At 43.1% G+C, this 27,644-nt stretch overlaps 2 protein-coding genes across 2 annotated transcripts; both read left to right on the top strand.

Moving 5' to 3' along the window:
• The first annotated feature begins 7,074 nt into the window (after window positions 1–7,074).
• Window positions 7,075–12,554, top strand: LOC123124167 (beta-1,2-xylosyltransferase XYXT1-like). Its single transcript, XM_044544833.1, has 5 exons — window positions 7,075–7,249; window positions 8,961–9,053; window positions 10,159–10,221; window positions 11,190–11,291; window positions 11,362–12,554. The coding sequence occupies exons 1-5, from the start codon at window positions 7,075–7,077 to the stop codon at window positions 12,552–12,554; spliced, it is 1,626 nt and encodes a 541-aa protein (XP_044400768.1).
• Window positions 12,555–18,623: 6,069 nt separating this feature from the next.
• On the top strand, window positions 18,624–27,233 carry LOC123120161 (beta-1,2-xylosyltransferase XYXT1-like). Its single transcript, XM_044540163.1, has 4 exons — window positions 18,624–18,786; window positions 23,857–23,949; window positions 25,817–25,954; window positions 26,032–27,233. The coding sequence occupies exons 1-4, from the start codon at window positions 18,624–18,626 to the stop codon at window positions 27,231–27,233; spliced, it is 1,596 nt and encodes a 531-aa protein (XP_044396098.1).
• Window positions 27,234–27,644: the final 411 nt, after the last annotated feature.

The raw sequence follows: 27,644 nt of genomic DNA, 5'->3' as shown, positions 1-27,644 counted from the left end.
AATACCGGTTGGCCCGATGGGATATCATATGCAGACCAAAGGACCAAGGTGGGTTAGGGATCGAGAACTTGAGGTAAAGAACAGATGCTGGCTTAGCAAATGGCTTTACAGGCTTGTGGTCGAGACCGATGGTATGTGGGCTCAAATTTTGAGAAATAAGTACCTACGCACTAAGACTTTGGCCCAGGTTACAGCTAGGCCCACAGACTCACATTTGGAAAGGGTTAATGAGGACAAAGGTCACCTTCTTCCAACGGGTGAAGTTCATCGTAGGTAAAGGTACCACCGTTAGATTCTGGGAGGATACATGGCTAGGGGAGATGCCTCTGGCTCTACAATATCCATCTTTATATAATATTGTGCAACGAAAGGGTGACTTTACCGCCACAGTATTAAATTCGGTACCGCTTAACATCCAATTTAGGAGATCCCTAGTGGGGGAAAGGTGGAACGCCTGGTTACACCTTGTCCGCAGGTTGATGGAAGTTCAACTATCAGACCTTGAGGATACGATTCACTGGAAGTTAGTCGCGAACAGGATCTTTTCAGTGAAATCTATGTATCTGGACTTAATTGACTCTGGGCCATTGTCTAGGTCTCTTCACATATGGAAGATTAAAGTACCGCTCCGAATTAAGATTTTCATGTGGTTCATGCACAAAGGAGTCATTTTGACCAAATACAATCTGCTTAAAAGGAATTGGATCGGCAGTTCCAGATGTTGTTTTTGTGATCATAATGAAACGATTAAACACCTCATTCTCGAGTGCCCACTTGCAAAATTATTTTGGCACTCAATTCATATTACTTTTAACGTCCATCCTCCAACGAGCATAAACACGTTCTTTGGGACGTGGCTCAGTGGAGTAGACGTACATACAGCGAAACATATCCAGATAGGGATATGTACATTATTTTGGGCGATATGGAATCCTAGAAATGATTTGATCTTTAATGGGACAAACTTCACGAATTTTTTGTAGGTAGTATATAAAGTTACAACGTGGATCCGTATGTGGTCATTACTCACTCATTTGGACTATAGGGAGCTTTGGCTATTGGTTGCAACCGCTGGGAGACGGTAGCATGGGCTATCTTCAGCCGATTTGGATGGCGTGCTGATAATTGGCTAGGTGTATAGGCATCGTAGCCTGGTCAGTTTCGTCGGATGTGGCATCTTTATTTTATTTTATTGCATTTGGCACTATGATTCTGGGCCCCTAGTGACCCTAGGACTTTGTTACTTTATCGTTAATAAGATGGCTGCAAGCATCGATTGATGCAGAGGCCGGGGGTTTTGCCTCCTTTTCCAAAAAAATAGATACAATTAATTACATGATGTCCAAACAACACATGAGGAAGATGGGTAAAGAATATAGAATTGTTTTCACCATCGGCAAGTTGGCACCATATGTCAAGTAACAACAAGTAACAAGAAATTATCCTAGGTTTTGTTAGAACTTGTTTGGAGCAAACAATAAACAAATGGTCTACCCAAAAAAAACATGGCACTAAATTTGTTATGCAGAAATAATTTGTGGCAAGAATATTGTGTTTGCTGTGCATTTTTTGTTATTTTGCATATGCAATAACCCCCTCCCCACAGAATAAAAATAACAAAATATGTAAGTGGCAACCGTGTGGCAGATTGCAAAACTGCCACACGCATCCAGCACCGTCAGTTCCGGCCCCACGCGCCTTCCCGATTTTCGGACAAAAATAATGCTTGGATTGGGATTTGATCTCTGGTCTGCAAGTAATCAACGAAGGGAGCTAACCACCTCACCTATGACACTCAATGTTGGACAAGCTAAGGGAAATACTGTTTTTGACATGTTTTGTCTTTAATATTTTAGCACTGAAAAACTTTTGTTTCACTTATCAAACCTGGCACATAAACTTTTCCCGTGGTAAATTCTCCATCACCACCACGATAAATGACGCACCACCAACATGATAACTTTTGTATACCACACGGTACATTATGTGTAAGTAGCATGGTCATAAGCATTGAAGGCGTGATAACTTTGGTGAAAGCATCGTGGTAACTTTGATCATTGGGAAGAAATTTGTTGAACCCCGGCCCCTGGTAATTTCTGTAAATAGCACGATAACATTCACGCCATAGACCTGATAATTTAGATACAAACATCGTGGTAACTTTAACCATTGGGGAAGAAAAATGTGAAAAGATACCCGATAATTTATGTGTAAATAGATGATAATATACACAACGCACATCTGATAACTGAGGTAGAAACACCATGGTAACTTTGAACATAGGGAAGATTTTTTTTGAAAAGATACTCCGGTATCTTCTGTGTAAAATAGCACGGTACTATACCTCCCTTCCCTGGTATTTTTATGTGTAAATAGCATGAAAACATATGCACTGCAATAACTAAACACCATGATAAGTTTTTGACCCTTGGGGGGGGGGGGATTTTGCTGAAACATACTCCTGATAAATTTTGTGTAAATAGCATGATATTTTAAGCACTGCGGGCTTGATAGGTTACCTAGAATCACCATGATAACTTCTTGTCCTGGGAAAAAGTTGTTCAAAACATCCCCGATAATTTTTGTGTGTATAACATGATAATATAAGCACCGCATAACCGATAACTTACAATATAAACATGATGGTAACTTTTTACCAAAGGAAAACAAGTTGTTAAAAACATACGCTCGCCTCGCGGGGCCTCTTAGATGAACACAACACATGATGTGCCACGGAAAAGCCACATAATGTTTAGTGTGATGAGGGGCACACGTGCTCGTGGGTTGGCCTAGAAAAACGGCCCACTTTGACCCGCTATAGGTGTGATAAGTTAGCAAAACATCATGGTAATTTTTGACCTATGGAAAAAGTTGCCGAAACACATCCAGGTTTTTAGGTGTAAGTACCATGATAATATACGAACTGTAGACCCGGTAACTCATGTACAATCCCCCATGGTAACTTTAACCAGGGGCGAGGTTGATGTACACATACCTTGATAACTTATGTGTAAGTACCACGGTATTTCACACATCGAAGACCTTATAACTTGTGTACACAGTGGTAACTTTGAAACGGGTGTAGTTGTTGAAACATAGTATCTGGTAAGTTCTATGTAAATAGCACGGTAACTTACGCAACACAGGCCTGATAACTTGCATGCGAATATCATGGTAACTTTGTCCTGAGGGGAAATCGTTGTAATTTTCTATACTGTTTTTTATAACAAAATTGTAAAAAAAAGGGGGGGTCAAAACGATTAGTTTCTTTAGTTTGAGCAACAAATACCTAAGAGTGAGTTGGTTGTGGTGGCGCGCTTTGGTGCCAAGGAGGTGTGGGTTCGAATCCCACATGCGCAATATTTTTTTAATCATGTGGTAGATATGAAGAAGTGGTAGTTTTCTCGGTGGTGGGCGCGCGAGATGTGCGGGAGAAGCAGGTTTCTCGGGTGAGCTTGCGGGGTCGTTTGGGGGAAGGCGGGGTCGAAGGAAGGGGGATTGCATGGTACTTTAAAGTGAAAGAAGTAGAGGTGTGGCAGTTTTGCTTATATGGCACACATGTGCCAAATATCACAGTCCTAAAAATAATAATAATAAGGGGTCAACTGCGTAAAACAATTTCATGGTCGTTTATACGTCTCTTAGGTTGCATCGTGGAGTTCATTTTCTTCTTCTTGTCTCTTAGACTAGGATGGATTGCACAACGGGCGGTAAATATTAATGGCAAGTGGGTTCTTGTTAGTTGTTACAATTTGTTGACCACATCCAACTTCTGGATGCTGTGCACGAAAATACTCAATGGAGCTCGGCCTCCATGCAGGCCGAATTTGAATTGATCAAAATTCAAATTTTCACGTTTTACTTTAAAAAAATACACATATGCTTAGAGACATAATGCAAAAGTGTGTACATTTCCAAGGCGATATACGTTAACATGAGTGCTATACAAAAAAAAATCTGAGGCTTTTTAGTAGATGCAGTACTCATCCTAAAAGTCCATGATTTTTTTTGCACAGTTCCTACTTCAAGCTATTTCATTTTGAAGTTTTACACATATACACATCACATCCTCGTTTACTTGGTCAATTTTTTTCAGATTTTTTGAAGCTGAGAAGTTTGAATTTTGAATTTTTTTAAAAGTTCGGCCTCTATGGAGGCCAAGCTCCAAAACGCCTTCTCTGTTGTGCAGCTGCACCACGGTCAATATTACGTGATATCACGCCAGAACTTTTCCATGGAGCACTTCAGAAAATATTTTCAGCACCAGGACGTACGTGCACCAGTGGCGGAGCTAGCATTTGACAGCAGGGTGGTCCGCCTTCAAAAAAACAATTTTTTTAGAACAACTATGACATGTAAACATTTTAACTAATTGCAAATATCACATAAATAAATCAATATTGTCTTATAAACACACTAAAATTCTCATTCAAGTGTCAATTTTGCATAAAAGAAGCTTAGATAGTACATAGTATTTACATTGAGAAGTGAAAGAAGACTATTTTCCGGCCTACGCTTTTGCATAGCCATGAATGTATCCAATATATCATTATCATTTACCTCAGAAAAAAGCATCCATCTCAATAATGTGACAAGGCAATCATCCAAAAGAGTATCATCCAACTTATTTCTCAACTTGCTCTTGACTAAAACATGTTGGTGAAAAAATTCTGCAATATCTCCAGTCCTCTTCATTCTTCAATAATTCTGCAATAAGAATTTACTCGCTGTCAATCATAAATTCATAATGACACAACTGAATAGAAATAATATGCTTAATTAGGTGTTTGTTCATCGGTTCATCTTCATCAGTTTGTGTATTCGTACTGTCTAGTGCACAACACAAAAAAATAGCAAGCAAACCCTAAGTAAAAGATTGGGGAATTGGGGAGTGGATGAACGGCACCTCAAATCAGGCCGAGCCAAGTGCAGTAGTGCGGACTAGGCGGCTGCAGCCGGCTTGCAGGGGCACCAGGCGGCTGGGACAGGGAAGGATCACAGCCTGGGATGGTGGTGCGGCTCGCGCCGAGCGATTGGCAGGCCGAATGCGCAACGGGGAGGCAGGAGCGGAGGAGCCTCATGGCTGCTAAGCGGGCCGGCAAGGGCGGCCACCGGCGATGCAGGCGGGGACGGGGCGGCCGGCGGCTGGGTATCGGACAGAGGGTCTCGCGCGCGTACCTGGTGTCGCTACGAGCGAGAGGTGTTTTTCGTTCTAGGTTAAGTTGCTGGGCCGTTTTTTTTCTTCTCTGGCCCATCTCTATATGTATAGGTATATAGGCCGGGTCAAAATCCCAGGGTGGGCCGCGGCCCACCCTGACCACCCTGTAGCTCCGCCCCTGACGTGCACTTGTAGGCTTGTATCAGATCATGTCATGTAGTTCGTTCAGTGTTCTCTGACTTGGCGAAACCAATTAATTGAACTGACACACGACCGCGTCAACACATAAAATTAATGAATAATACACAATTCAGTGTCTACCGAACAGATCACCTAATCAGATTTGTAAGCATTACTATGCAATCGTCAATGATGGTAGTTTACCGGAGTAGCTAGTAAACCTACCACAAAACAACCGCGTATACGATTGCATGTACGAATTAACCATTCATATTTCACTAGTGGATCAAGCACGCGTTAACTGATGGCACGTTTTGAAAATTCAGTTACATTCATGTCCCTGTCTAAAATTAAAGAATGTCAACCTTTGAATGGTTCCTGCGCCTAATGCTTAATTTGGAAGTTTATGGTCCCAAGAATTTCTCCCATGTTGCTGATGCATTTCCGCCGTGTCACATAAATGCAATGAACCGTTCAAATGGCATATCTTAAAGTTGAATATTTTTCAAGTGACACTTTTTGAATCCAATGACCCAAGTATCTTTGTCAAGGAAAGCCTACATTCCTCACCATCCCAGTGGCAGCATTGTCTCAGGACCCAAGGGTTAGTTTAATTCATGGTTCTCATACGCCATTAAGGGTGTATTTGGGTTGACCTCGGGTGTCATTAAGTCCCATCACATCTAAGGGCATCATTAATTGCGTCGATCGTCGAACGGAGAACCCGTTGCTAGACTAAGAGCATGGTTAATAAGGCCCCTCCCAATGCTCCACCTTGTATTGGTGCTAAGACTACCATGTAGACAAAAAATCTGATGTGGCAAGGTAATTAAGAGGAGAGGGATGAGTGTGGTGACCCCAGAAAGAAACAATGCCAAGTGCGAGAACCTAGGCAAAACACTTAAATGGAAGAATTCTACCAATGCATCAAGAACTTTAATTATAAAATCATTAAATGAAGGATGTTTAGCACCAACAAGTTAAGCACCTACGCATTGGAGGCTTTAGTTGCTAAAGTTTATAATGTGCTTAGCACCTCATGTAAACACCAATGCATTGGCAATAGCCTAATATAGCTAGTTGATGGCTATAAGAAATCGCCATGTCATCTATAACCATCATCTATATGCACTTATACAATAATGTGGTCTATAATTAAGGTTGGCTATTTCATTAGTACTTTTTCCATCTTCTATCTATCTCTTTCTTCATATTTATTGCATTTACCTAGAAATGCGTATATAGCCAGGCTTTTGCACGAGAGCCCACTCCCCTTACTTTTTCACATCTCTCTTCTTCATATAGGCAAAAGTGCCATGTAAGCGGGCTACAAGCCCACTATTGTACTTGCTCTAAAGCATTGTATTACTACAACCCTGTCACCAGTACTCTACTAAAAAATGTACCAAGTCGTTGAGTAAGCCGGAGACCTGCGGAATTGGATAAGCAGGAGACTTGCAGAACGGGAGATCTCCACCGGCACGTTACGCTGAACAATATATCAAAGTCATAGTAGCTACTAGTAGAAGTAGTAAGAATGAAGCTAAGCTAGGTGCGAGTGGATCGACGTGGGCTCACCGTAAGTAGTATAGCTCTTAGATAGAACCACTTGCAAATGGATCGCTAGGCACGTAACGTTGCATGCTTAAGCGCCTGCGCGCATAAAAGACGTTACCCGTTGCCTAAGGCGAGCCTACTTACACAGACAGATTTAGAAGGTACTTACGTACCAGGGGATGGCTGGCGACTGGTCCTCATCGTCGTCGACGGCCGCAGTGCCGGCGGCCAAGGGCGTGGAGAGAAGGCTGGCTCGGCACCACCAGGCCGTGGTCGGCTTCCTGCTGGGTTTCTTCGTCAGCGTCGTGCTCTACACCACGGTGTCCTGCCTGCTCCGGTTCACCAATACCCTTGGTTAGTGTACTTGGTAGTGGTAACCTTCTTCTACTACTATCTCAGTTATCTAAATTCCTGCGTGCGGTTCTCAGTCATACAAGAGCGTACGTACGTGTTAGAGTACCACTTTTCTTTTAGAAAAAAGACACCCAAAGAGCATCTAGATTTGATAATTACTAAAAAAATAGTGTTTATTGGTTAAAATGCTAATGTGTGTTTCGAGATGGATGCACGCTATTAGTCATAACGTACAAGAGGAGTGCTTTTTTTGCTTCTTTGCGGTGAAAAAAACTTCACCGCAAACTCCACTATCTCATCAGGTCCTTTCATGAGCCATACAACAGTTCTGGGACCTGATCTACCCATCTGCCAGTAGCCTATGGCTGACAACATTTTGTTGGCGACGTACATGCTTTATTGCATGTTCCTGGTTAAGTCCGAGGAGCAGTTTATGTGTACATATAATGCTAATTATACTTTGAATGACTAAAAGTAGCTGTGCTATTTGTGCTCGGATTTCCGGAGCCACAGGAAAATATCATACACTTGCCAACCCATCAACACTGGGTGCACTGCGTTTGGCTAAGGTGATGCCCCCAAAAGTCACACACTCACGGAGCCTAAGACCATCTACAGCCAGACCTACCTGATCCGGTCCTCTAAACGTCCGCAGACGCGCCCCCTCTCCCACAACACACACTGACTGTGAAATTTACGAAATAGTTGTAGTGTTTGCGATAAATATTACGTGATGGCGGGAGCGCATATTTGGCACGGAGCGCTTCCCCAAGATGCAAAACGCGCACTCCCTGCTCCCACGTGCCCCCTTTTGAGCATGTCGATGTGTGAGGCGGTACACCCCCTGCTTTTTATTTATTTTTGGCTTCATTTTTATTCTTCAAAATAATTAGGGATTTTCAAATAGCTCCAAATTTCTGAAGTATTACGAATTTTGAAAAAAATTGTTCAAGAATCATAAAATGTGCATGAATTCAAAAAAATGTTCATGATTAAAAAATGGAGGAGAAACCATAAAATGTCCACGGATTCAAAAAATGTTAGCATATTAATAAAATTTTCGTGATTGAAAATATATAATTGAGAAATAAACTAATGTTCATGATTTTGAAAAAGTCCGCATATTCAAAATATGTTGATGAATTTCAACAAAATATTCATGTATTTAAAAAACTAATTTTGAGTTCACTAAGAATGCACCACATATAGCCACGCCATTTTTCTGGAACAACTACTTTTCAGTTCCCATGCAATCCGCTAGCTCCAAATCTAACTACCTATCGAGGACAAAAGTTTTTGTTTTTTGCGGAATAGCTCGTACTAAAGTTACCGCTGAGCAGTACCCTAAAACAAGCTAGAAGATTCACTCATAGTGTTTGCTACTCCCTCCATTGAAAAATAATTGAAGTTCTATGATTGTCTTATAAGTCAAACTTCATTAAGTTGACCACGTCTATATAAAAATACATAAATATTTATAACACCAAATTTGCTTCATTATTATGAAATATATTTCCATGAATCTTTAGAACTTTTTCTATAGATTGGTCAAACTTTAAAAAGTTTCACTTCGGACAATTCTTGAATTTCTATTATTTCGAAACGGAGGAAGTACTCTCAAAACGAGACCATCCACTTCCTTTTAGATTTGTAACATCTATTTATTTATGAAATTCTTCATAGTAATATGCTTGTTTCTTTATATGTTCAGTCATTCTGCAGCCCACGTCGGGCGAGCGTACCGAACAAAGTGCCAGGACTGCTCCTCCTCTAGTGTTGTCGACACCTAATCATTCTACTGAAGGTATATTAATTACTACTATGCGTCTCGCTATATTCTGATTTAGCATATGTACTAGTAGGTGACAGATATGTGTACGACCATACAGTTTTAGAGAGAGTATGGTTAAACTAAAATATATATATCATTGCATCTATTATGCTACATAGTTTCACAATTTTGTAGATGTAGGTATGTTTTTCTACAAATTTGGTCAAAATTGACTTCTGAAAAAAATGCATTTTATTATGAAAATACTTCCTTAGAAAGAGATCATGTGTGTCCTTGTTACACAGTTCCATGTGCACACACTTTTTGTTACACTAATCTAGCTATATATGTTTCAGAATATATACATTTTATTAGTGCATACTAATTGTATGTTTATTCTGGCTATATATGTTTTAAGATTGAATATTTAAGAGCAGCCCCCGCTCCACCTTGTAATATACCTTAATCATGATACCTAAGCAAAAATCTGACGTGGCACCCTATTTAATGAGAAAAACGAGAATTACCATATCTTAATCTAGCTATAGCTCTTAGCGTCAAAACAAAGATAACAAATAACTTTTCTCTCTCACAAAACACATTTAAATGAGAATTTTTTTCTAATACAATCCATTGTAGGACCTATATCTAAAGATCTATCTAATGCATATATGTGTGTGTATGTGTCGGTAACACTATTCATCACTCGGGGTGCAGAATAAGTTATTCTTCACCCGATGTAATCTTACGGTCGTTTCATAAATAAATTATGTTTGAAATATGAATATTACATTCATATTTATTCACTACGTAAATTTTGGCATAAGAAAAACACAAATATAGGTCATAAGATCGGAAAATTTACATTTGATGTATATTTAACACTATGCTATTACGTTTGTAATTTTACGCAACATAAAATATTTTTACGATGATTATATATTTTCTTACGTTCTCTTTTTGCGTACGAAATAAGAAAAATGTATGAAATGTAAAATACGGTGAATTGATGTCAAAATAAAGGAGGGGGGGTGAAGAATAACTATTCCTCACCCAGGGTGAGATATACTAGTAATGCACTGGAATGCCCTAAGGCCAAGTAATTCTGTTGTGGATTGATGTATACTAACATTGACAGCGGCAGTGCATGACATAGAAAATGGGCAGAAGGATGAGGTAACCAAGACGATGGGGAAAGAACGTATCGAAGACAAAAACTTAGTAGATGGGACCGACATGAGTACAAAAACTGATAACTCATCTGTGTTTTTTTTTCTCTTTTTTTGAGGGTGCATCTATGGTTTATGTTGGAATAATTACTTTTTTGATCCTATGTTGACATAATTATTATTTTTGTTAGTATGCTCTAGTCTCTTGCGGTTATTTTTTACTTATTTATGACCTGATTAAATTAATGTATTAATTCAGGTAACGTGCAAGTGCATAGCACAGACCAGTTAGGCCAAACAGTAAACGATGCTAGTGGCAAGTTGGATGAAGAGCTCATTCGGCAAGAACTCGATCAACACGGTGATGAGAATAATGGAAGCAACGTCACACGTGGTTAGCTCGTTTTAACATTGAACGCCTTGTACTATACCTTGATCATGATACCTAAGAAAAAAAAGTGATGTAGCATCCTATTTAGTGAGAAAAACGAGAGTTACCGCATCTTAATCTATCTATAGCTCCTAGTAGCGTCAAAACAAATGTCACTACTTCTTACGTCTCATAATATAAGAGCGTTTTTAACACTACAGTATTGTTTTCTCTCACAGAATACATTTAAATGAGACTTTTCCAGATACAATCCATTGTAGGAGCTATATCTAAATACCAACCAAATGCGTATATATAACTTAAGGTACAGTAATGCACTGGAATGCCCTAAGGCCAAGTAATTCTGCGTATTTTGCTTTGTGGATTGATGTATATACTAACATTGACAGCAGCAGTGCATGACATAGGAGATGGGCAGAAGGACGAGGTAACCAAGACGATGGGGAAAGAACGTATCGAAGACAAAAACTTAGTAGATGGGACCGACATGAATAATAAAACTGGTAACTCATCCGTAGTTATTTCTTCTTTAAGGTGCATTTTTTTCCGAGTATGCAAGTTAATGTATTAATTCAGGTAACGTGCAAGTGCATAGCACAGACCAGTTAGGTCAAACAGCAAATGATGCTAGCGGCAAGTTGGAGGAAGAGCTCATTCGGCAAGAACTCGATCAAGACGGTGATGGGAATAATAGAAGCAACGTCAAACATGGTTAGCTTGCTTCCGCAAGAGACTCACTTCCCTTCATATGTCATTTCATTCCATTCATCTTCTGAATTAGGTGCTCCAGGCAAGCCCATCTGCGACCTGTCGGACCCTAGGTATGCCATCTGCGAGATCTCTGGGGACGCCCGTGCCATCGGCGCCAACTGTACTGTCTTCCATGTCCCGCCTGCCGATGAGCGCGGCTCTGACGGCCTGGAATGGGCCATCAGGGACCAGTCTCGCAAGGACCTCGGATACATCAACAAGGTGAATGTCAAGACCCTGAGCGCCGCCCAGTCGCTGGTGGCGCCGGAGTGCACCTCCCGGCACGCTGTCCCGGCCATTGTGTTCGCGATGAACGGGCTCACGTCCAACCCATGGCACGACTTCAGCGACGTTCTGATCCCGCTCTTCATCACCACTCGCGCCTATGATGGCGAGATCCAGTTCCTCGTCACCGATCTCCGGCCGTGGTTTGTGGACAAGTACCACCTCATCCTCACCAACCTGTCACGCTACGACATCATCGACTTCAACAAGGACACTGGTGTCCGGTGCTACCCACACATCATAGTCGGCCTACGCAGCCACGGCGACCTCAGCATTGACCCGGCCCGCGCGCCGCACAACTACACAATGCTGGACTTCCGCATGTACATCCGAGACGTCTTCTCACTGCCGCCGGAAGGCCAAGGAATCCCGTACAAGGAGACTAACAAGAAGAACAAAAACGGTGGCACTAGCACGGAGGAACAAAAGCCGCGCCTCATGCTCATCAACCGCGCCGGGATCAGGAAGTTCGTCAACCTTCCAGAGATCTCCGCGGCGGTGCAGGCCGCCGGGTTCGAGGTGCTGGTCGTGGAGCCGCTCCGTGACATGAGCCTCGAGGATTTCTCTCGGCAGGTGGACTCATGCGACGTGCTGATGGGAGCGCACGGGGCCGCGCTCACAAGCTTCTTCTTCCTCCGCACCAACGCGGTCATGCTACAGGTGGTGCCATGGGGCTTAGAGAGGGAGGCCATGAGTTACTTCGGCGTGCATGCCAAGAACATGATGTTGCAGGACATCGAGTACAGCATCACCGTCGAGGAGAGCACGCTGTATGAGAAGTATGGCAAATACCACCTGGCGGTACGTGACCCAGAGGCCCTACGTAAGCAGGGGTGGCAGTTGTTAAGGCAGTACTTGTGGGACGAGCAGGACATCAGGCTCAACGTCACCAGATTTTCTTTGACTCTACACCAGCTGCTTCGAACGCTCGGTGAATAGAGGATAGGAAAGACTACTAGTAGTAGATTACAAGAAGGTTAAAATAACAAATTTGCTCATTTTCAAAACAGTAACTTGTGCCTACTGGAATTCTGGTGTCCGGTGTAATATGCTTCAAGCTTCCGAAATAAAGCACTCGGCAAAATATATGCAAAACATATAGTATGACAAGATGGACTTTACTAATTGTTTACGGACTGTTTATTTTGAGAAAAACACACTTTACACACTAGAACTAATGGCCGAGTTCAATTTGCAACTCCCAATGTCAAAATTTGTTAGGACTTGAAAAGGGGGTTATCTCAAGAGTTTTTTGATGGTTTAGTATAAATATATGGAGAGATAACTGGTTGCCTAGGATTTATGCACATAAAATCTCAGAAAAAACGAATAAGCCAGGATAAAATGGGTGTTGGAGTTATTCGTGAGCGGGTCAAGGAGATGGGGTGTGAATTTAATTAATCACTTGTTTCACCCTCATGATGCCGATGAGATTTTAAAGGTGCATTTTCAATCTTCGGGTGACGGTGATTTTGTTGCTTGGCACTACGAAAAGAATGGATTGTTCTCCATAGAAAGCATTTATAATCGGGCACTTATTCACAAGGAACGGAAGGAGAAGTGTGTCCAGTCTAGTGGAGGCGTCTATGAACAGAGGAAGCTTTGGAATGTCATTTGAAAGGCCATTGTCCCTCAGAAGATCGGAATTTTTGTCTGGTGTGCAGCGTCTAATAGCGAGATGGCACAGCTTAATAGAGTTAAACATCATCAGGCGACTTTGGGCATATACTCTATTTGTGGAATGGAGGATCAAATCACGTTTTATGCTTTGGTGTCTTGTCCTAATCCAAGAGCTCTACGAATGGAGTTGAGGGAGTGTGAAATATGCTGAGGGGGCAGGCTTTCAAGTGTTTCGGAGCCTAATTGGATATGTGAGGGAGTCCTGGATTAAGGGGTCCTCGGGTGTCCGGGCTGTGTGATACGGGCCGGACTGATGGGCCGTGAAGATACAAGGTAGAAGGCCTTCCCCCGTGTCAGGATAGGACTCTCGTTTGCGTGGATGGCAAGATTGGCGTCTGGATGTATAGTTTCCTTCCTCTGTAAGCCGACTCTTTAGAACCCTAGGCCCCTCCGGTGTCTATATAAGCCGGAGGGGTTAGTCCATAGTGGCTATCAGAATTCATATAGGCTAGACATCTAGGGTTTAGCCATTAAGATCTCGAGGTAGATCAACTCTTGTAACCCCTATACTCATCAAAGTCAATCAAGCAGGAAGTAGGGTTTTACCTCCATTAAGAGGGCCCGAACCTGGGTAAACATTGTGTCCCCTTTGTCTCCTGTTACCTTCGATCCTCAGACGCACAGTTCGGGACCCTCTACCCGAGATCGGTCAGTTTTGACACCAACAATGTGTATCTTGTTGGATCAGTTAATCCATCCAATACGTGAACAATTCGTATTCATGTTCTCGAGAACTTGACCCTTAATTACATAATGATCTAATTTTTGCCAAGGTGGAGGAGTCTGTTTCAAACTCAGCTACCTTTGTGGATAACCGTGAGATATATATTTTTAACTTGTCCTAGACGTCGTTCTCATCCTTCCAATCCAATGCAAAGTTCGTCCCTGGCGGGTAAGGGACTTAATGATGGGTTAAAGCCTGGTAATACTCCTCTGAGTATCCGTGAGGTATGGCAGCCTCCGCCTTTTGATTATATCAAGATCAATGTGGATGTTGGTTTAGTGAAGAGACATTGCACTGCAAGTGTGGCGGTTGTTGCCAGAGATTCGGCAGAAAACAGGCGAAGCCATTCTCGCCTCGTGGGATTATATTAGTTTGTGTGCTAGTGCTAATTAAGCGGAGCTTCAGGCGTGTCTCGTATATGTGTATAGTGGCATGACTCTCTATAAGTCTGTTATTTTTGAAATGGATTGCTCTTTTGTGGTTTTTTTTCTTGCACGTGATAACCTTGATAAGTCTTCTCTCGTGGATCTGAAGAAGGAAATTGTAGCCATCACCAAGCTTCTTACAAATTTTAAGCAGGCGAAGATCCATAGACAGGCCAATGTGGTGGGTCACCAACTAGCTAAGTTTAGTTTTGATAGTAGGCCTGATGGTTTTCTCTGTAATAGTGTTCCGCCCTGCTTGGAGATTGCTATAAGGAGCGATTGTATTGAACTATTTTAAGTTTTAATATATGGGGCCTTTTAATAAAAAAGTCGATTAGGACGACCTCAAAATTTTAATACCATTTGGTTTAGTTCACACACACACAAGCGCGCGCGCCCGCGCGCACAAGCGAGTTGCACCAGGTCTGCCCTGGGCTGGGCGACTGAGGGGTCCCAGAAATGGAGGGCGGATCCTATTCCACACATAATTCCGTGCAATTGTGTACCCCTCTATTTCGCATGTAATTCCGTGCAATCGCGCACCCCTCCGAAGAGTTGCGCTCATATAATAAGCTGGCACACACCCATGTAGTTTAAAACATAATTTTCTTTTTATGAAGACAAATCAATATCCGTATTTGCTGCAATACTCTGGTATATGAAAATATTATCACAATGATTTGGAAGCAAAATATATATCTATGGAAGCATGGCGTATTATTTTGACTAGGCGGTGCAAGACCTAATCATATGCTTCATTTTAGGTATATGGAAACAAATTCTGATGTTTTAGATGCAAGTACAAGATTATTTGGAAGCGAATCCCCCACTCTTTGGATGCAAATACCAATTCTTTGAAAGCAAATTTGTAATTTAATTTGTTTGAAGCAGTATGTAACAAAGGTAAACTAAAATATGTCTGAAGCAACTTATTGTTACATTGGGGACAATTCTCTGGTCATTCAAAGCAAAATTTTCCCACATGAAAATAAATGGTCGTGTTGGACACAGACCTTAACAAATTGAAACAATCTCATTTTCATATGGAAGCAAATTCGCTAGCAAATAGAAGGAAAATAAATTGTTCAAGCCTTTACTGACGTGTCAAGTCCTTCGTTTTTGTTGACAGTGATCAAGTCCTTACATTTAGTAGAACATGTCTCCATATATCGCAATGTATTTTGGGTCAAACTATGATCGTAAATTTTGGGTCAAACTATGATCAAGTCCTTACATTGAGTAGCCCCTTTGTATTTTGGGTCAAACTATGATCGTAAATTTAACTAATAAATTACGTGTTTTATGTACTAGTAAAAGCAATATCATTCAAAACATTTTTCGAATAAAAAACTAGTGATGTAAATTTAATACTAATATTTAACTTAAACTCTGCTAGTTAAATCTATGGTTGAATTTTACAAGGGGTATTTATAAAACATGAACAGAGGAGGTACTACTCCAGTGTCACACACACTAAAATTGTACTACATCAGAGCCAAGTCGGGTTCTCTGTTCGATCGAGCGCGGACTTCATAACCAAACCGTTGATGAGCCGGAGACTTGCAAAATGGGATCAGCCAGAGACTTGCACAGCAGGAGACCTACAGAAGTACGAATCAAACCCTCTTATTTCCTGAACCCTTAGTAGCCAGGCACGTTGCTTAGGCGCCAGCAACTTCCATATACTAAAGATATCCCGTGTGTTGCTGCGGAAATGACATGAGAATAAAAATTAAAAATACATACTTCCTTCATCCCATATTGGTTGACGCTCAAAGATGAATCTAGACGTATAGAGAGAGTATGACTACTTATATTTAACTATGCATAGTTCTACCAATATTTATTGAATGTAAGTAGAATAATTGAATGAAAAATATTTTTCGATGCATGATTGCATGTTGAGGTGGGCTTTAATATCATGTATAGTTTTATTATGAGATGGCATGCTTGCATGTTCGTATAAATAAGTTAGTGAAAATTACTCTCTTAGGTATATAGAATACATACAGACTGACAGACGTTACGTGTGGCCAACCCATAAGGCGAGCCTGCAGGTTACACACAAACAAATTTACAAGTGAGGGAAATAATACATGCAGTGAGAAGTGATCGATCAGGAGAATGGCTAACGACTCGTCCTCAGTATCGGCGCCGGCGGCGAAGGGCGTGGCGATATGGTTGGCTCAACACCACCAAGCCATGGCCGGGTTGGTCGCCAGCCTCGTCTTCTACACCATGGTGTCTGGCTAGTTCGTGTCGACCAATAGCATCGATTAGTACTACACGGTAGTAAGGGCATCTCCTATCGGGCCCCTCAAAACTGCCGGAAAACGTCCGGACATGGTTGTATGGATGCAGCTTGTCATCCAACATGGAACCCATCGGTCCACAGATGAGTCTGGTTGTCTGAAATTTCTTATACTAGACGCAAACCAAAGGGGCTTTGCGGGTGGTCGGACCGCAACCATGCACACGTCCGACAGCCCAATCCCACCCAAAAACATATCCCTTTGCTGTCGTGGATCCCTCTAGTTCTGCCTCAGACTGATGCCGCTCGGACACCGTGAACAAAAACGATGCCAACTCTGACTACACAACGATGTGTGGACCCGCCACCATCGCAGCCGACCCTCTCTTCTTTGCTTCACTACCATCGCATTGTGGCCCCAACCAAGACCACCACCGAGCATCGCCAAGTACCCCAAAGACTCGGACCTCTACCAAGTACATGGATCACCAGAACTGCCGCTTCACCCTCAAGTCCTTTAACCCCAAACTCCGAGCTTGACTAGTGACGACCTGCAACTACCACTTAGGATTTGACCACCCGAAGCCCGACGCCCCCACGCTGCAAGCCCGATGACCACCGCATGTCAATAATTAGGGAGGAAAATAATCAAACAAAAATAAAAAAACAAGAGAACACATGGAAAGAAAAACAGAAAAAAAAATAAAGAAAGATAAAAACCAAGTGAGTAGAACCCAAAGAAAGAAAACCTTCACAAAACCGGCAGAAGGTTGGTAAAAATACTTTGGTAAGGACTAAGGAATGCCTACATTCCTTTTATTTTTATTTTTGCAGGGTGGAATGCCTACATTCCGCACCGTAGCATGGCAGTGGCAACTCGGTCTCCGAACTCCTGCAGCTGAAGCATACTATGATGTGATCTTCTTTTGAGATCAGACGCGCTTAGATTCATGAGGGTTAGTTTGATCCCTGATTCTCTTACCTCGTTAATTGCGTGTTCAGGTTGACCCTCGGTGTCATTAATCCCATCACATGTACATGCACGTACTCTAATGGCATGGATCATTAACTGCGCTGACTGCCGAATAAACAACATTGTCGATTATAAGAGCATCAGTATAGTCAACAGTCAGCTATATGAGGTTGACACGTCACGTATAGCCGACCTAGTAGTAGTAGTTACTAAGAAGTACTATATTTTTTTAATAAATGGTTTATCTTACACTTTTATTATGTTTTGAAGGCCTTGCTGTAGCTGACTGTTAATCTACAGTCCGCTTCTCTTCTCTTCTCTCATCAAATTCAATAAAAATATAATACTTTACTCTTACATCTTTATATCATCTTATTGTACTTTCTCTATACATTTTATACTACTCTATCACACGGATTAAGAAAAAAATGTACTCAACGAGGACTTAAGGACCAGGTCGGTTATAAGCCGGAGACTTGCGGAATGGGAGAGCTAGCAACGGCACGGGAGAGCTAGCTAGTTTGCATAGTTCAGGGTGCAATCGACGGGGATTTTGACTTGGGGGTTCGTTTCGCCCGACCTCTACGAGTTCAGGGTTCAATGAGTATCAAACTAGCTACCTAGTACTAGCACGTCATGTGGAATACTGAGTATCAAACTAGCTACCTGGTACTGGCAGAAGTAAGGGTCAACTAACCTGGTGCGAGTGGAACCATGTGCGCTCACCGCCCAAGCCCTCCTAAACCCCTACGTGGCTCGTAGAACCACATGGATGGAAATCCCCAGGTAGCTAGGCGCCAGCAAACTGCCCTGTATGTGTACACATAAGGCTCCGTCGAAGGCTAAATACAGGTGGAAGCATCACACACAGACCAACGAACATTACAGATAAATTTACAAAACTACAAGAGCGGAGGGAGAGAAGAGACGGAAGGAGAAGTGACCGACGATCAGGATGGCGATGGCCGCCGACTCGCCCTCATCGTCGTCGTCGTCGGGCATGGCGAGAAGGCTGGCTCACCACCACCAGGCCGTGCTCGGCTTCCTGCTCGGTCTCTTCGTCAGCCTCGTGCTCTACACCACTATGTCTGGCCAGTTCGGGTCGACCAAGAGCGTTGGTCAGTACTCCTTTCGGTCCTTTTTACAGCGTGCGGTTCTCCATCCGGCCAATTGACCGTGGCCAGTCGTACTAGATCATACGTGCGTGTTACCCGTGTACTTGTTTTATGGCTAATGCGTGTTTTGAGGCGGATGCATGCACCATAGTCAGATTATAAGCATGCTTCATAATAGCGTAAGTAAGAGACGAGTGATTTATGTGTACGTATAGTCCTAATAATGATTTGGACTACCAAGGGGCTCGTTTGGTTGCTGGGTTTCCCTAAGGATCCCTTCCTTTTACCTAGGCACGAAACAACCCACGTGGAAACTCATGCCGGGTAATCGAGTATGACATTTGGATGATGCGATCCGCAGGGCATGCCAGCCCGAAACCATTTCTTCCCCGGATAGCAGTCCCATGCCTTCACACTCATGGAAATTTCTCTCGCATTGTCTGCCTCGCGCCATGCTCGTCCGCCTCCTCGCGAAACCGTGACTCCATCGCCTGCTGCCTTCCGTTCTTTTACCTCTCCTCTTCCCCTCCCCTTACCACCAAATGACCATCCCCAAGGAGGAGATCTCCCCTGTGAAAGGAAGGGGGACCCATGTGCTTGTGAAATTTCCCTATCGGGATTTAGCACCCTGGGCTTTCTCCCTCTAGCCACCAAATAAAGCCTAACGAAATGGCTTGATAGACGATAGTTTCCGCCCGATTTACGAACGACAGTTCTTTGCCGTCCAAAGCTTGTGCATGCACACTCGGTATAGCGCTGCCACGCAGGATTGTTCAGCAGTCGGGCGCTATTTTATCGTGTGTATAGCAGCGCTCAAAGCCTAAAAGTAATTGTGATAGTTGTACTCCGATTTCATGAGCCACATGAAAAATATCATACGCTTGCCGTCAGCACCGCATTTGATCAGGTGATGACCAAAAATTCACACACTCTCGCGGAACCTAATGTCTCATTTGCTTCAGCTAAGGGTGCTAGGATTGAGGTCCGATCAGAAAGTTCCCGTGTAGCTCAGGCTACATAGAACCTCTTATCCTCAACCCTCCAGCCTTGCTTTGAGATCCGTGCTCTCCAACTAACTTATAACAAGAAGATTTCTCTTTTTTATTTCTCTCAAATGAAACAACATATGAACTTCAAACTCTGCAGATCGAACAAACATTAGAACATCAATGTGTGAAAAAACTTTCAGATTTTATGGTCTGATATAAATATACAAAATGAGATTTTATTTGACTAAAAATATTATTTTAAGTATTTAAAATGCATGAAAAAATCTGAAAGTTGTTTCCCAAATTGTAGTTAGAATGTATTGTTGTTCCGCAAAATTTGAAGTTCATATGTTGTCACGTTTGAGAGAAACAAAAAAGACAAATGCGTCTGCACAGATCGTGATGGAAAAATGGATGGCAAAGATAAGGGGTACCATGTAGCTCGAGCTACAGAAAACCACACTCAGGTCCGATCTCCACTGCCCTCTCGTTTATTTCCCATAGAACTGGACGTCCTGCTTTGTCCTAGATAATCTCTCTCTCTCTCTCTCTCTCTCTCTCTCTCTCTCCATTATTGCTAGATAGCATTATTGCTAGATAAGTTGCTAGCTCAGAGAATATCATATGAAATCCAAGTTTCAGAGAAAACTTCGTGGAAACCATGTATGGAAGTTTTGAAAAAAACTGAAAAAAGGAATATTAAGAGGGTGATGTTGTATTGCCGTGCAAAATTTGAAGTTCAAACACATTACCATTTATGAGCTCAAACACATTACCATTTATGTTTTAACTTGGGAACTTCACATGCAAATAAAATAACAGTCTTAACATCCAATTTTTTGAGATTTTTTTTGAAACTTTAAAACAACGTCTCCACGTGGTTTCCATCTTCTCTCGTTGTTGGCTAGCTGGAGGCGGGTTAGTGTCCACGTGGTGTGCAAATGATACTTTGTCGAAGAAATACGGGCCCGGCCTTAGCGCTATGGGCTACGAGATGCCACTCCTCCCATGTCCCATCATTGCCCGTCTTTTCTTTCATCTCACTCTCTCCTTGTCTATCAGTTCATCATTTGTCCAGATCTGGAGACCAGACAGATGGTGATGAGCCCCAGATAGATCCGCGGAGTAGGTGTCGAATCTGTTGACTTCTATGGAGGAGGACTGAGCGACGCTGCTAAGTGGAAAAACTTTTGTTGCCCTCACCCTCCAGGTCCGACTCGCTTGTTATGTCTTTTCTCTTGAATCTTTGACAAATTCGCTCGTCTCGAGCACCACCAATGTCTATGGCCACCGCATAGCCCTCGCGGTTGTCATCACCTGTGAATCCTGTGCCCCCACAGCTCCGGTGGTGCCCCTTGGTCTGCCTCAACGTCAAGGTGCCGCTGACTCCACTGCGGGACAGGGAATTAGAGACGCTGTAGGCTCAAGAGCTTCCACTGGATGATGTCGCCGACGGAGTCCATTGCAGCGAATGGGTAGCCCCGTGGAGGCCGTACGTCATCCATGGGACACAGCTGCAGCGGGTCATGGCAATATAACCTCTATGCGAGATCAATCTCAAGCTACCGTTCCAATTCGTGAAGCCGGCACTCGTGCCACAGATTCATTGTACCTAGGACACCGATTCACTACACTCATGTGGCCAACCAGCACCATGTAGACCCCACCGATTGTGGCTTTTCTCTTATGGAGAACGAATTGATTGTGCTCGATGAGAAGAATAAGGTTAGGGCTGAACTGGGCTACTTTTGCTCTAAATGGGACCTTCGCTCCATCGCGGCACATCTTGCACTACCACTTCCTCTGCTTCCACCCAAGCCGAATTAGTTGCTTAGTTTTTATTCACGGGTGTGTTGTGTTGAGCCCCCAACAAGACTTTGTTTGTTTACCCCGCTAAAAAAAACAAGACTTTGTTTGTGCTCGCAAAAAAATACAATACTTTGCCTGTGTTATTTTTTTGCAACTTGAACTCTCCCTTTGTTGTACCAACCTTGTTGTTGGCCGTTTCTTTATAATCTAAAGCGGGGAAATCATTTTTCGTCAAGTGGGTTATTAGCCCAGCCACCCATTGTGAGTCAGAGTTGGCTACCCTCGACCCAAAATTTGCACGAGGAGCCAGAGTTGAGAGCTTGATCAGCGATGTAGTATAGTCTAGTCTTTTATGTAACCGGCTGTGGGGGAAAAACACCCCCGCATCGCCCTATTCTGGCGACACGGGGGGCGATAGTCGGTGCCGTCGCCAGGAGCCCTCCTTCCCTGATCTACTCGTCCCGCCGCTGCCTGAGGACTCGCCGGCGAAGCCAGGGCGAGGCCGGGGACGACGACGACGTGGCGCTTCCCTGAGGCGCCTCTCTCCTCCCCGGTCGTGCTCCCATGTGTGGCCATGGCCAGCGGGTGGGTGTCGGCTGGATCTACGGGGCGGAGGCGACCGGGCCGTGGTGCTCTCTGGCGTGCGGTCACGTGGGTCGGCGGCGTCGGGAGGCCCAGACATGCAGCTGCTGGCTTTGGCCTAATAATGGTGGTTTGTCCTAGCGCTCTTCTTCCACCAAGTCGTCTTTCTGTCAGATGTCAACCTCTTGGATCTGGCTGCTGCGAGTTCCCGTCTTCCCCTTCAGAGATCTATATGGCTTGGCGTATGTTGTCCCTAGATATCTAGATCGAAAAGACTCTGGTTGCATGCGCTCATATTATCAGCCAACACGGCTTCAAGTGGGCGCGGCGTGAAGCTTCACTTTCTTATCGGTGCCATGAGACATGTCTAACTCAAGATTGACAAGGCATTGATAGAGGTGGAGAAAGTCATCATGGTCGCTATGATTGGAGGTCTTAAAGCTTTGGCGGAAGGGTGTATTGGATGCGATGAAGACTGTCTGCCAGGTGTTTGGTGACTTGCAACTGCGGCCTCAGCAAGTGCTGGCGATCGCACTGGAGGACTGCAATTTTGGTGGTGCTCCTCGAGTATCAAGTCTCGATTCACAGGGTGAAATCCAAGTCTGGCCTTTATTGGTTGTACCTGGCAATGACCTTGTTGAATGCATTGTTTTCTTCGGGTGAACTCGGACTTTCTCCGGTGTGAAAATCCAAGATCTTTGATCGGACAACGATCGACAACGCTTGTGCATTGTTTCCTTCTTGGAGGCGTTGCTTTTCGAGAACCTCTTTTGTATTCCGAATGTTGTATTTCGTGGTGGTTAGAGTGCTGCTGATGCTAGTGATTCATCACCGTGGTGGGGTGCTTTTTTCTTCTGTTATTTTTATTTTATTTTTTGGTTGTGTGTATCCTTGATGCCTTTGGTCATTATTCGTACCGAGGCCGGGTGTAATTTATATCTTCGCGATATTAATATATTCCCTTTGTCGAAAAATAGTCCAGTCTTTTACTGGGTGGGGACCATTGGTGAGGATATGATGGGTGGAAAAAGAATAAGAAATGATCCTAATATTACATAGAAAATTGTTTCGCTTGAACCCAATGGTAGACTGGGTGACTTACAACATCTTATATAATGTCCCTTTAGAATTCTCCTTCTACACTAGCTCTACAAATCTGGAAACATGTTAGTCACCGTTCCTTTTCACAAGAATGGAAGATATATAAGAGGTTAGTGATCTAAAACATTTTATTAGTGATCTAAAACGTCTTATATATCTTCACGGAGTGAGTAATATACAAGAGATACATTTTAATTCGTAGTTCCATTAAAATTATTGTACTGCGAGTTGTTCTATTAAATTCACTAAAAAATGCACCACATATAGCCAGCCATTTTTTTAGAACAATTAATTTTCTGTTTCCATGCAATCTGCTAGCTCCAAATCTAACTTACGTAGATCAGATTAGCGTCTTTCTTTTTTCTCTTTTGGGCAAAATCTAGTAGTACTAAAGTTAGCACCGAGCAGTACTTGGAAACAAGCTACTCCCTCCGATCCATAAGAAGGGTTGTGGTTTTAGTTCAAATGGATCGGAGGGAGTAAACGATAGTGTTTTTCTAGTCCCAAACAAGACCACCATTTTTAAAGATTGTAACGTCTATTGATGTATGAAATTCTTCATAACAATATGCTTGTTTCTTTGTATGTGCAGTCGTTCCGCAGTCAATGTCCGGCAAGCGTGCAGAACAAAATGTCAGGACTTCTCCTCCTCCAGTGTCGTCGGCGCCTAACAATTCTATTCAAGGTATATTAACTAGTAACGTCCAGTTATATTCTGGTTTTCTGCATAGGTACTAGGCAGATATGTGTACAGTCGTACCTTTTTAGAGAGAATACAATTATACCAAATACAATTATATCATGAACATAGTTCGACGATCTATGTGTGACATCTCGGAAATAGTTTGATGACCTAGGATGCACTTCACTGTTTCACATTATTGTATATGTTTGCTACATAGACGTAGACTTATTTCTCAATAAATTTGGTCAAAGTTGGACATGCATTATATTATGGAACAGAGCAAATACCTTTTTAAAGAGAGATATCATGTGTGTACTTGTTACACAGTAAGCACACACTTTTTGTTAAACCAATCTACCGATATATGTTACAAAATGTATACAGTTTGTTAGTACATATTAATTGTATATCTATTTGGCTATATATGTTTTATTATGGCTTACTTGAATATCTAAGGGCAGTCTTGGTTCTTCACCTTGTACTATGGGCTAATACCCTTTGGCTTCTAGGTGTATATACACCTCATATAGGGAAAATAATTATTAAAAAGGTAAAAGTTTGGAAGTTCTTATTTAAGTACTATTTTTCCCGTATAGGGTGTACTAGAGGCTAACGCGCACTTCACCGCGCTGTTCTTCACTCGTGGGATTAATTCTTATATATCTAATAGATTATCGTGGTCGGTTGTTCTGTTTGGATTTTATCAATGTTGACTTGTGTTTTAATTATGTCATGAAGGTGTTTTTTCGTTTGTATATCGTGCCGGGCTTGTGTTGGAAACAATATTTCCTAGAGGAGAATGAAGTTTTTTGGTGCGTCCTTCTAGTGTCTTTACACGTGTCGGCCTCGGTGCCAGCTGGTGGTGGTCATTTGAGCCTCTTGAGAAGTCCTATTCCACGCTAAAATCAGAAAATTGCTGCTATAACACTCACGTGGATCGGCCATAGAGCTCTCGCTCGCTTAACTTGACTCTCTACTCCTCTCGGTCGGTTAGCCTTTTTTCCGCTCGCCCCATTGCTCGGTCAGAAAAATGAACTATATTTTTTAGAAAATTGGTTAGTTTAATTAAAATATGTTCAAGGATTAAAAAAATATTGTGAATTTACAAAACCATGAATTATAAAAAATGCTCATGAATTTAAAATATATTCATGGATTCAAAAATTGTTTGTAGATTAAACTAGTTTCAATTCTGAAGAGTGTTCAAAGCTTTAAAAATATCCGTGAACTTCAAAATATTCATGAATGTAATAAATATTAATGAGCTAAAAATGTAAATTATTATTATTTGTTTTTTTAATGTTCACAAATTTTAATAAGCGCTCACGAATTAGAACCTGTAAAAAATTTAAAGAGAGAAGGGGAAACAAAACTAAGCAACAAACAACCTTATATGCGGGTCCCGCAGCAATCCCACAACCCCCGAAGCACCAGAGCGCTCCAAATCGTGGGGGCTTAGTATCTCTATATCTGAATTATGAAGGCTAAGCACAATCGGACATGATATCATATTTAATGAGAAAAAGGAGAGTTATCGTATCTTAATCTTACTATATATAGCACTTAACATCAAAACCAAGATAACTCATATTTTTCACTCACAAAATACATAAAATGTGAGTTTTTTTAGATACCATGATAAGATACAATCCATAGCAGGAGCTATATCTAAATACATATGTAATGCATATAGTATAACTTAGATATAATGCACTGGAATGCCCTAAGGCGCCAAGTAATTCTGCGTATTTTGCTTTGTGGATTGATGTGTACTAAGGTATCAAAGACAAAGGGAAAAACTGGTAACTCATCTATTTTTTGTGTTATAATTTACTGATTGACCAGCTTTCAAATTAATTTGATTCAGGTAACGTGCAAGTGAATACAACATACCAGTTAGACCAAACAGTAAATGATGCTAGTGACAAGATGAAGGGAGAGCTCATTCGGCAAGAACTCAATCAAGACGGTGATGGGAATGACGATGGAAGCAATGTCAAACATGGTTAGTTTGCTTCTGCCAAAAACTCACTACGTTCATGTGCCATTTCATTCATCATTTAATTCGCCACATACATGCAGGTGCTCCACGCAAGCCCATCTGCGTCCTAACAGACCCTAGGTACGACATCTGCGAGATCTCCGGCGACGGCCGTGCACTCGGCGCAAACCGTACCATCCTCTATGTTCCGCCCGCCGAGGAGCGCGGCAGCGACGGCCCGGAGTGGGCCATCAAGGACCAGTCCCGCAAGTACCTGAGTGACATCAAGGAGGTGAATGTCAAGACCCTGAGCGCCGCCCAGTCCTTGGTGGCGCCGGAGTGCACCTCTCGGCACACTGTCCCGGCCGTCGTGTTCGCCATGAATGGGATCATAGGCAACCCGTGGCACGACTTCAGCGATCTCCTACTGCCCCTCTTCATCACCACCCGCGCCTACGAGGGTGAGGTCCAGTTCCTCGTCACCGAGCTCCAGCCGTGGTTCGTGGACAAGTACCGCCTCATCCTCACCAACCTGTCACGCTACGACATCGTCGACTTCAACAAGGACATTGGTGTCCGGTGCTACCCGCACATCATAGTCGGCCTCCGCAGCCACGGCGACCTCAGCATCGACCCGGCCCGCACGCCGCAGAACTACACAATGCTGGACTTCCGCCTGTACATGCGGGACATCTTCTCGCTGCCATGGGACGGCCAAGGAATCCCGTACAAGGAGAAGGCCAACAAGAAAAACGCAACCGGCGGCATCGATGATGGCACGGAGAAACAAAAGCCGCGGCTCATGCTCATCAACCGCGGCTGGAACAGGAAGTTCGTCAACCTTCCAGAGATCTCCGCGGCGGTGCAGGCCGCCGGGTTCGAGTTGCTGGTCGTGGAGCCGCTCCGTGACACGAGGCTAGAGGAATTCTCTCGGGAGGTGGACTCGTGCGACGTGCTGATGGGCGCGCACGGGGCCGCGCTCACAAGCTTCTTCTTCCTCCGCACCAACGCAGTCATGCTGCAGGTGGTGCCGTGGGGCTTGAAGCGCGAGGCCATGATTTACTTCGGCGTGCATGTCAAGGAGATGATGTTGCAGGACATCGAGTACAGCATCACCGTCGAGGAGAGCACGCTCTATGAAAAGTATGGCAAGGACCACCCGGCGATACGTGACCCAGACTCGATACATAAGCAGTGGTGGCAGGGTGCAAGGAAGTACTTCTGGGAGGAGCAGGACATCAGACTCAACGTCAGCAGATTTGCTCCCACGCTCCACCAGTTGCTTCAGACGCTCAGGGAATAGAAGCAGAAGGTTAAAACAACAAATTTGTTCATTTTCAAAGTAGTAAGTTTCGCTGACGGGAAATCTGTTCGTAAAATGAGCTTGAACCACCCGTATGGAACACTCTGCAGAAGTATTCAGAAATTATAGTATGGAAAGATGGAGTTTACTAAAGGTTTACAGACTGTTCTGTTTTGAGGGGAATACACTTTACTAAACCCTTGACTAATGCCCAATTCAATTTACAACTTTTCGATGTCAAGATCGTCTAGGACGGCAACCTCCAAATCTGAACACTATTTAGTTTAGTTGACACACGAGTGCACGTGCACACATAGGGAGTTATTGATACTAGATGACCCGTTGCGTCCATGGCGGAAAAAAACAGATGCAGCCGAGAACTTAGGCTTAGGCTAATTGTATAAAACTATA

The sequence above is a fragment of the Triticum aestivum genome, chromosome 5D (assembly GCF_018294505.1).
Source record: "Triticum aestivum cultivar Chinese Spring chromosome 5D, IWGSC CS RefSeq v2.1, whole genome shotgun sequence".
Taxonomy (NCBI): domain Eukaryota; kingdom Viridiplantae; phylum Streptophyta; class Magnoliopsida; order Poales; family Poaceae; genus Triticum; species Triticum aestivum.
This window is presented reverse-complemented; position numbering and strand designations above follow the sequence as displayed.

Coding starts and splice junctions, on each gene's coding strand:
- LOC123124167 (XM_044544833.1), top strand. CDS start 7,075: ATGGCTGGCGACTGGTCCTCATCGTCGTCGACGGCCGCAGTGCCGGCG. Junction 9,054..10,158: donor ACCTAATCATTCTACTGAAG/GTATATTAATTA, acceptor TAACATTGACAG/CGGCAGTGCATGACATAGAA. Junction 11,292..11,361: donor TAGAAGCAACGTCAAACATG/GTTAGCTTGCTT, acceptor CTTCTGAATTAG/GTGCTCCAGGCAAGCCCATC.
- LOC123120161 (XM_044540163.1), top strand. CDS start 18,624: ATGGCGATGGCCGCCGACTCGCCCTCATCGTCGTCGTCGTCGGGCATG. Junction 18,787..23,856: donor CGGGTCGACCAAGAGCGTTG/GTCAGTACTCCT, acceptor TTGTATGTGCAG/TCGTTCCGCAGTCAATGTCC. Junction 25,955..26,031: donor TGGAAGCAATGTCAAACATG/GTTAGTTTGCTT, acceptor ACATACATGCAG/GTGCTCCACGCAAGCCCATC.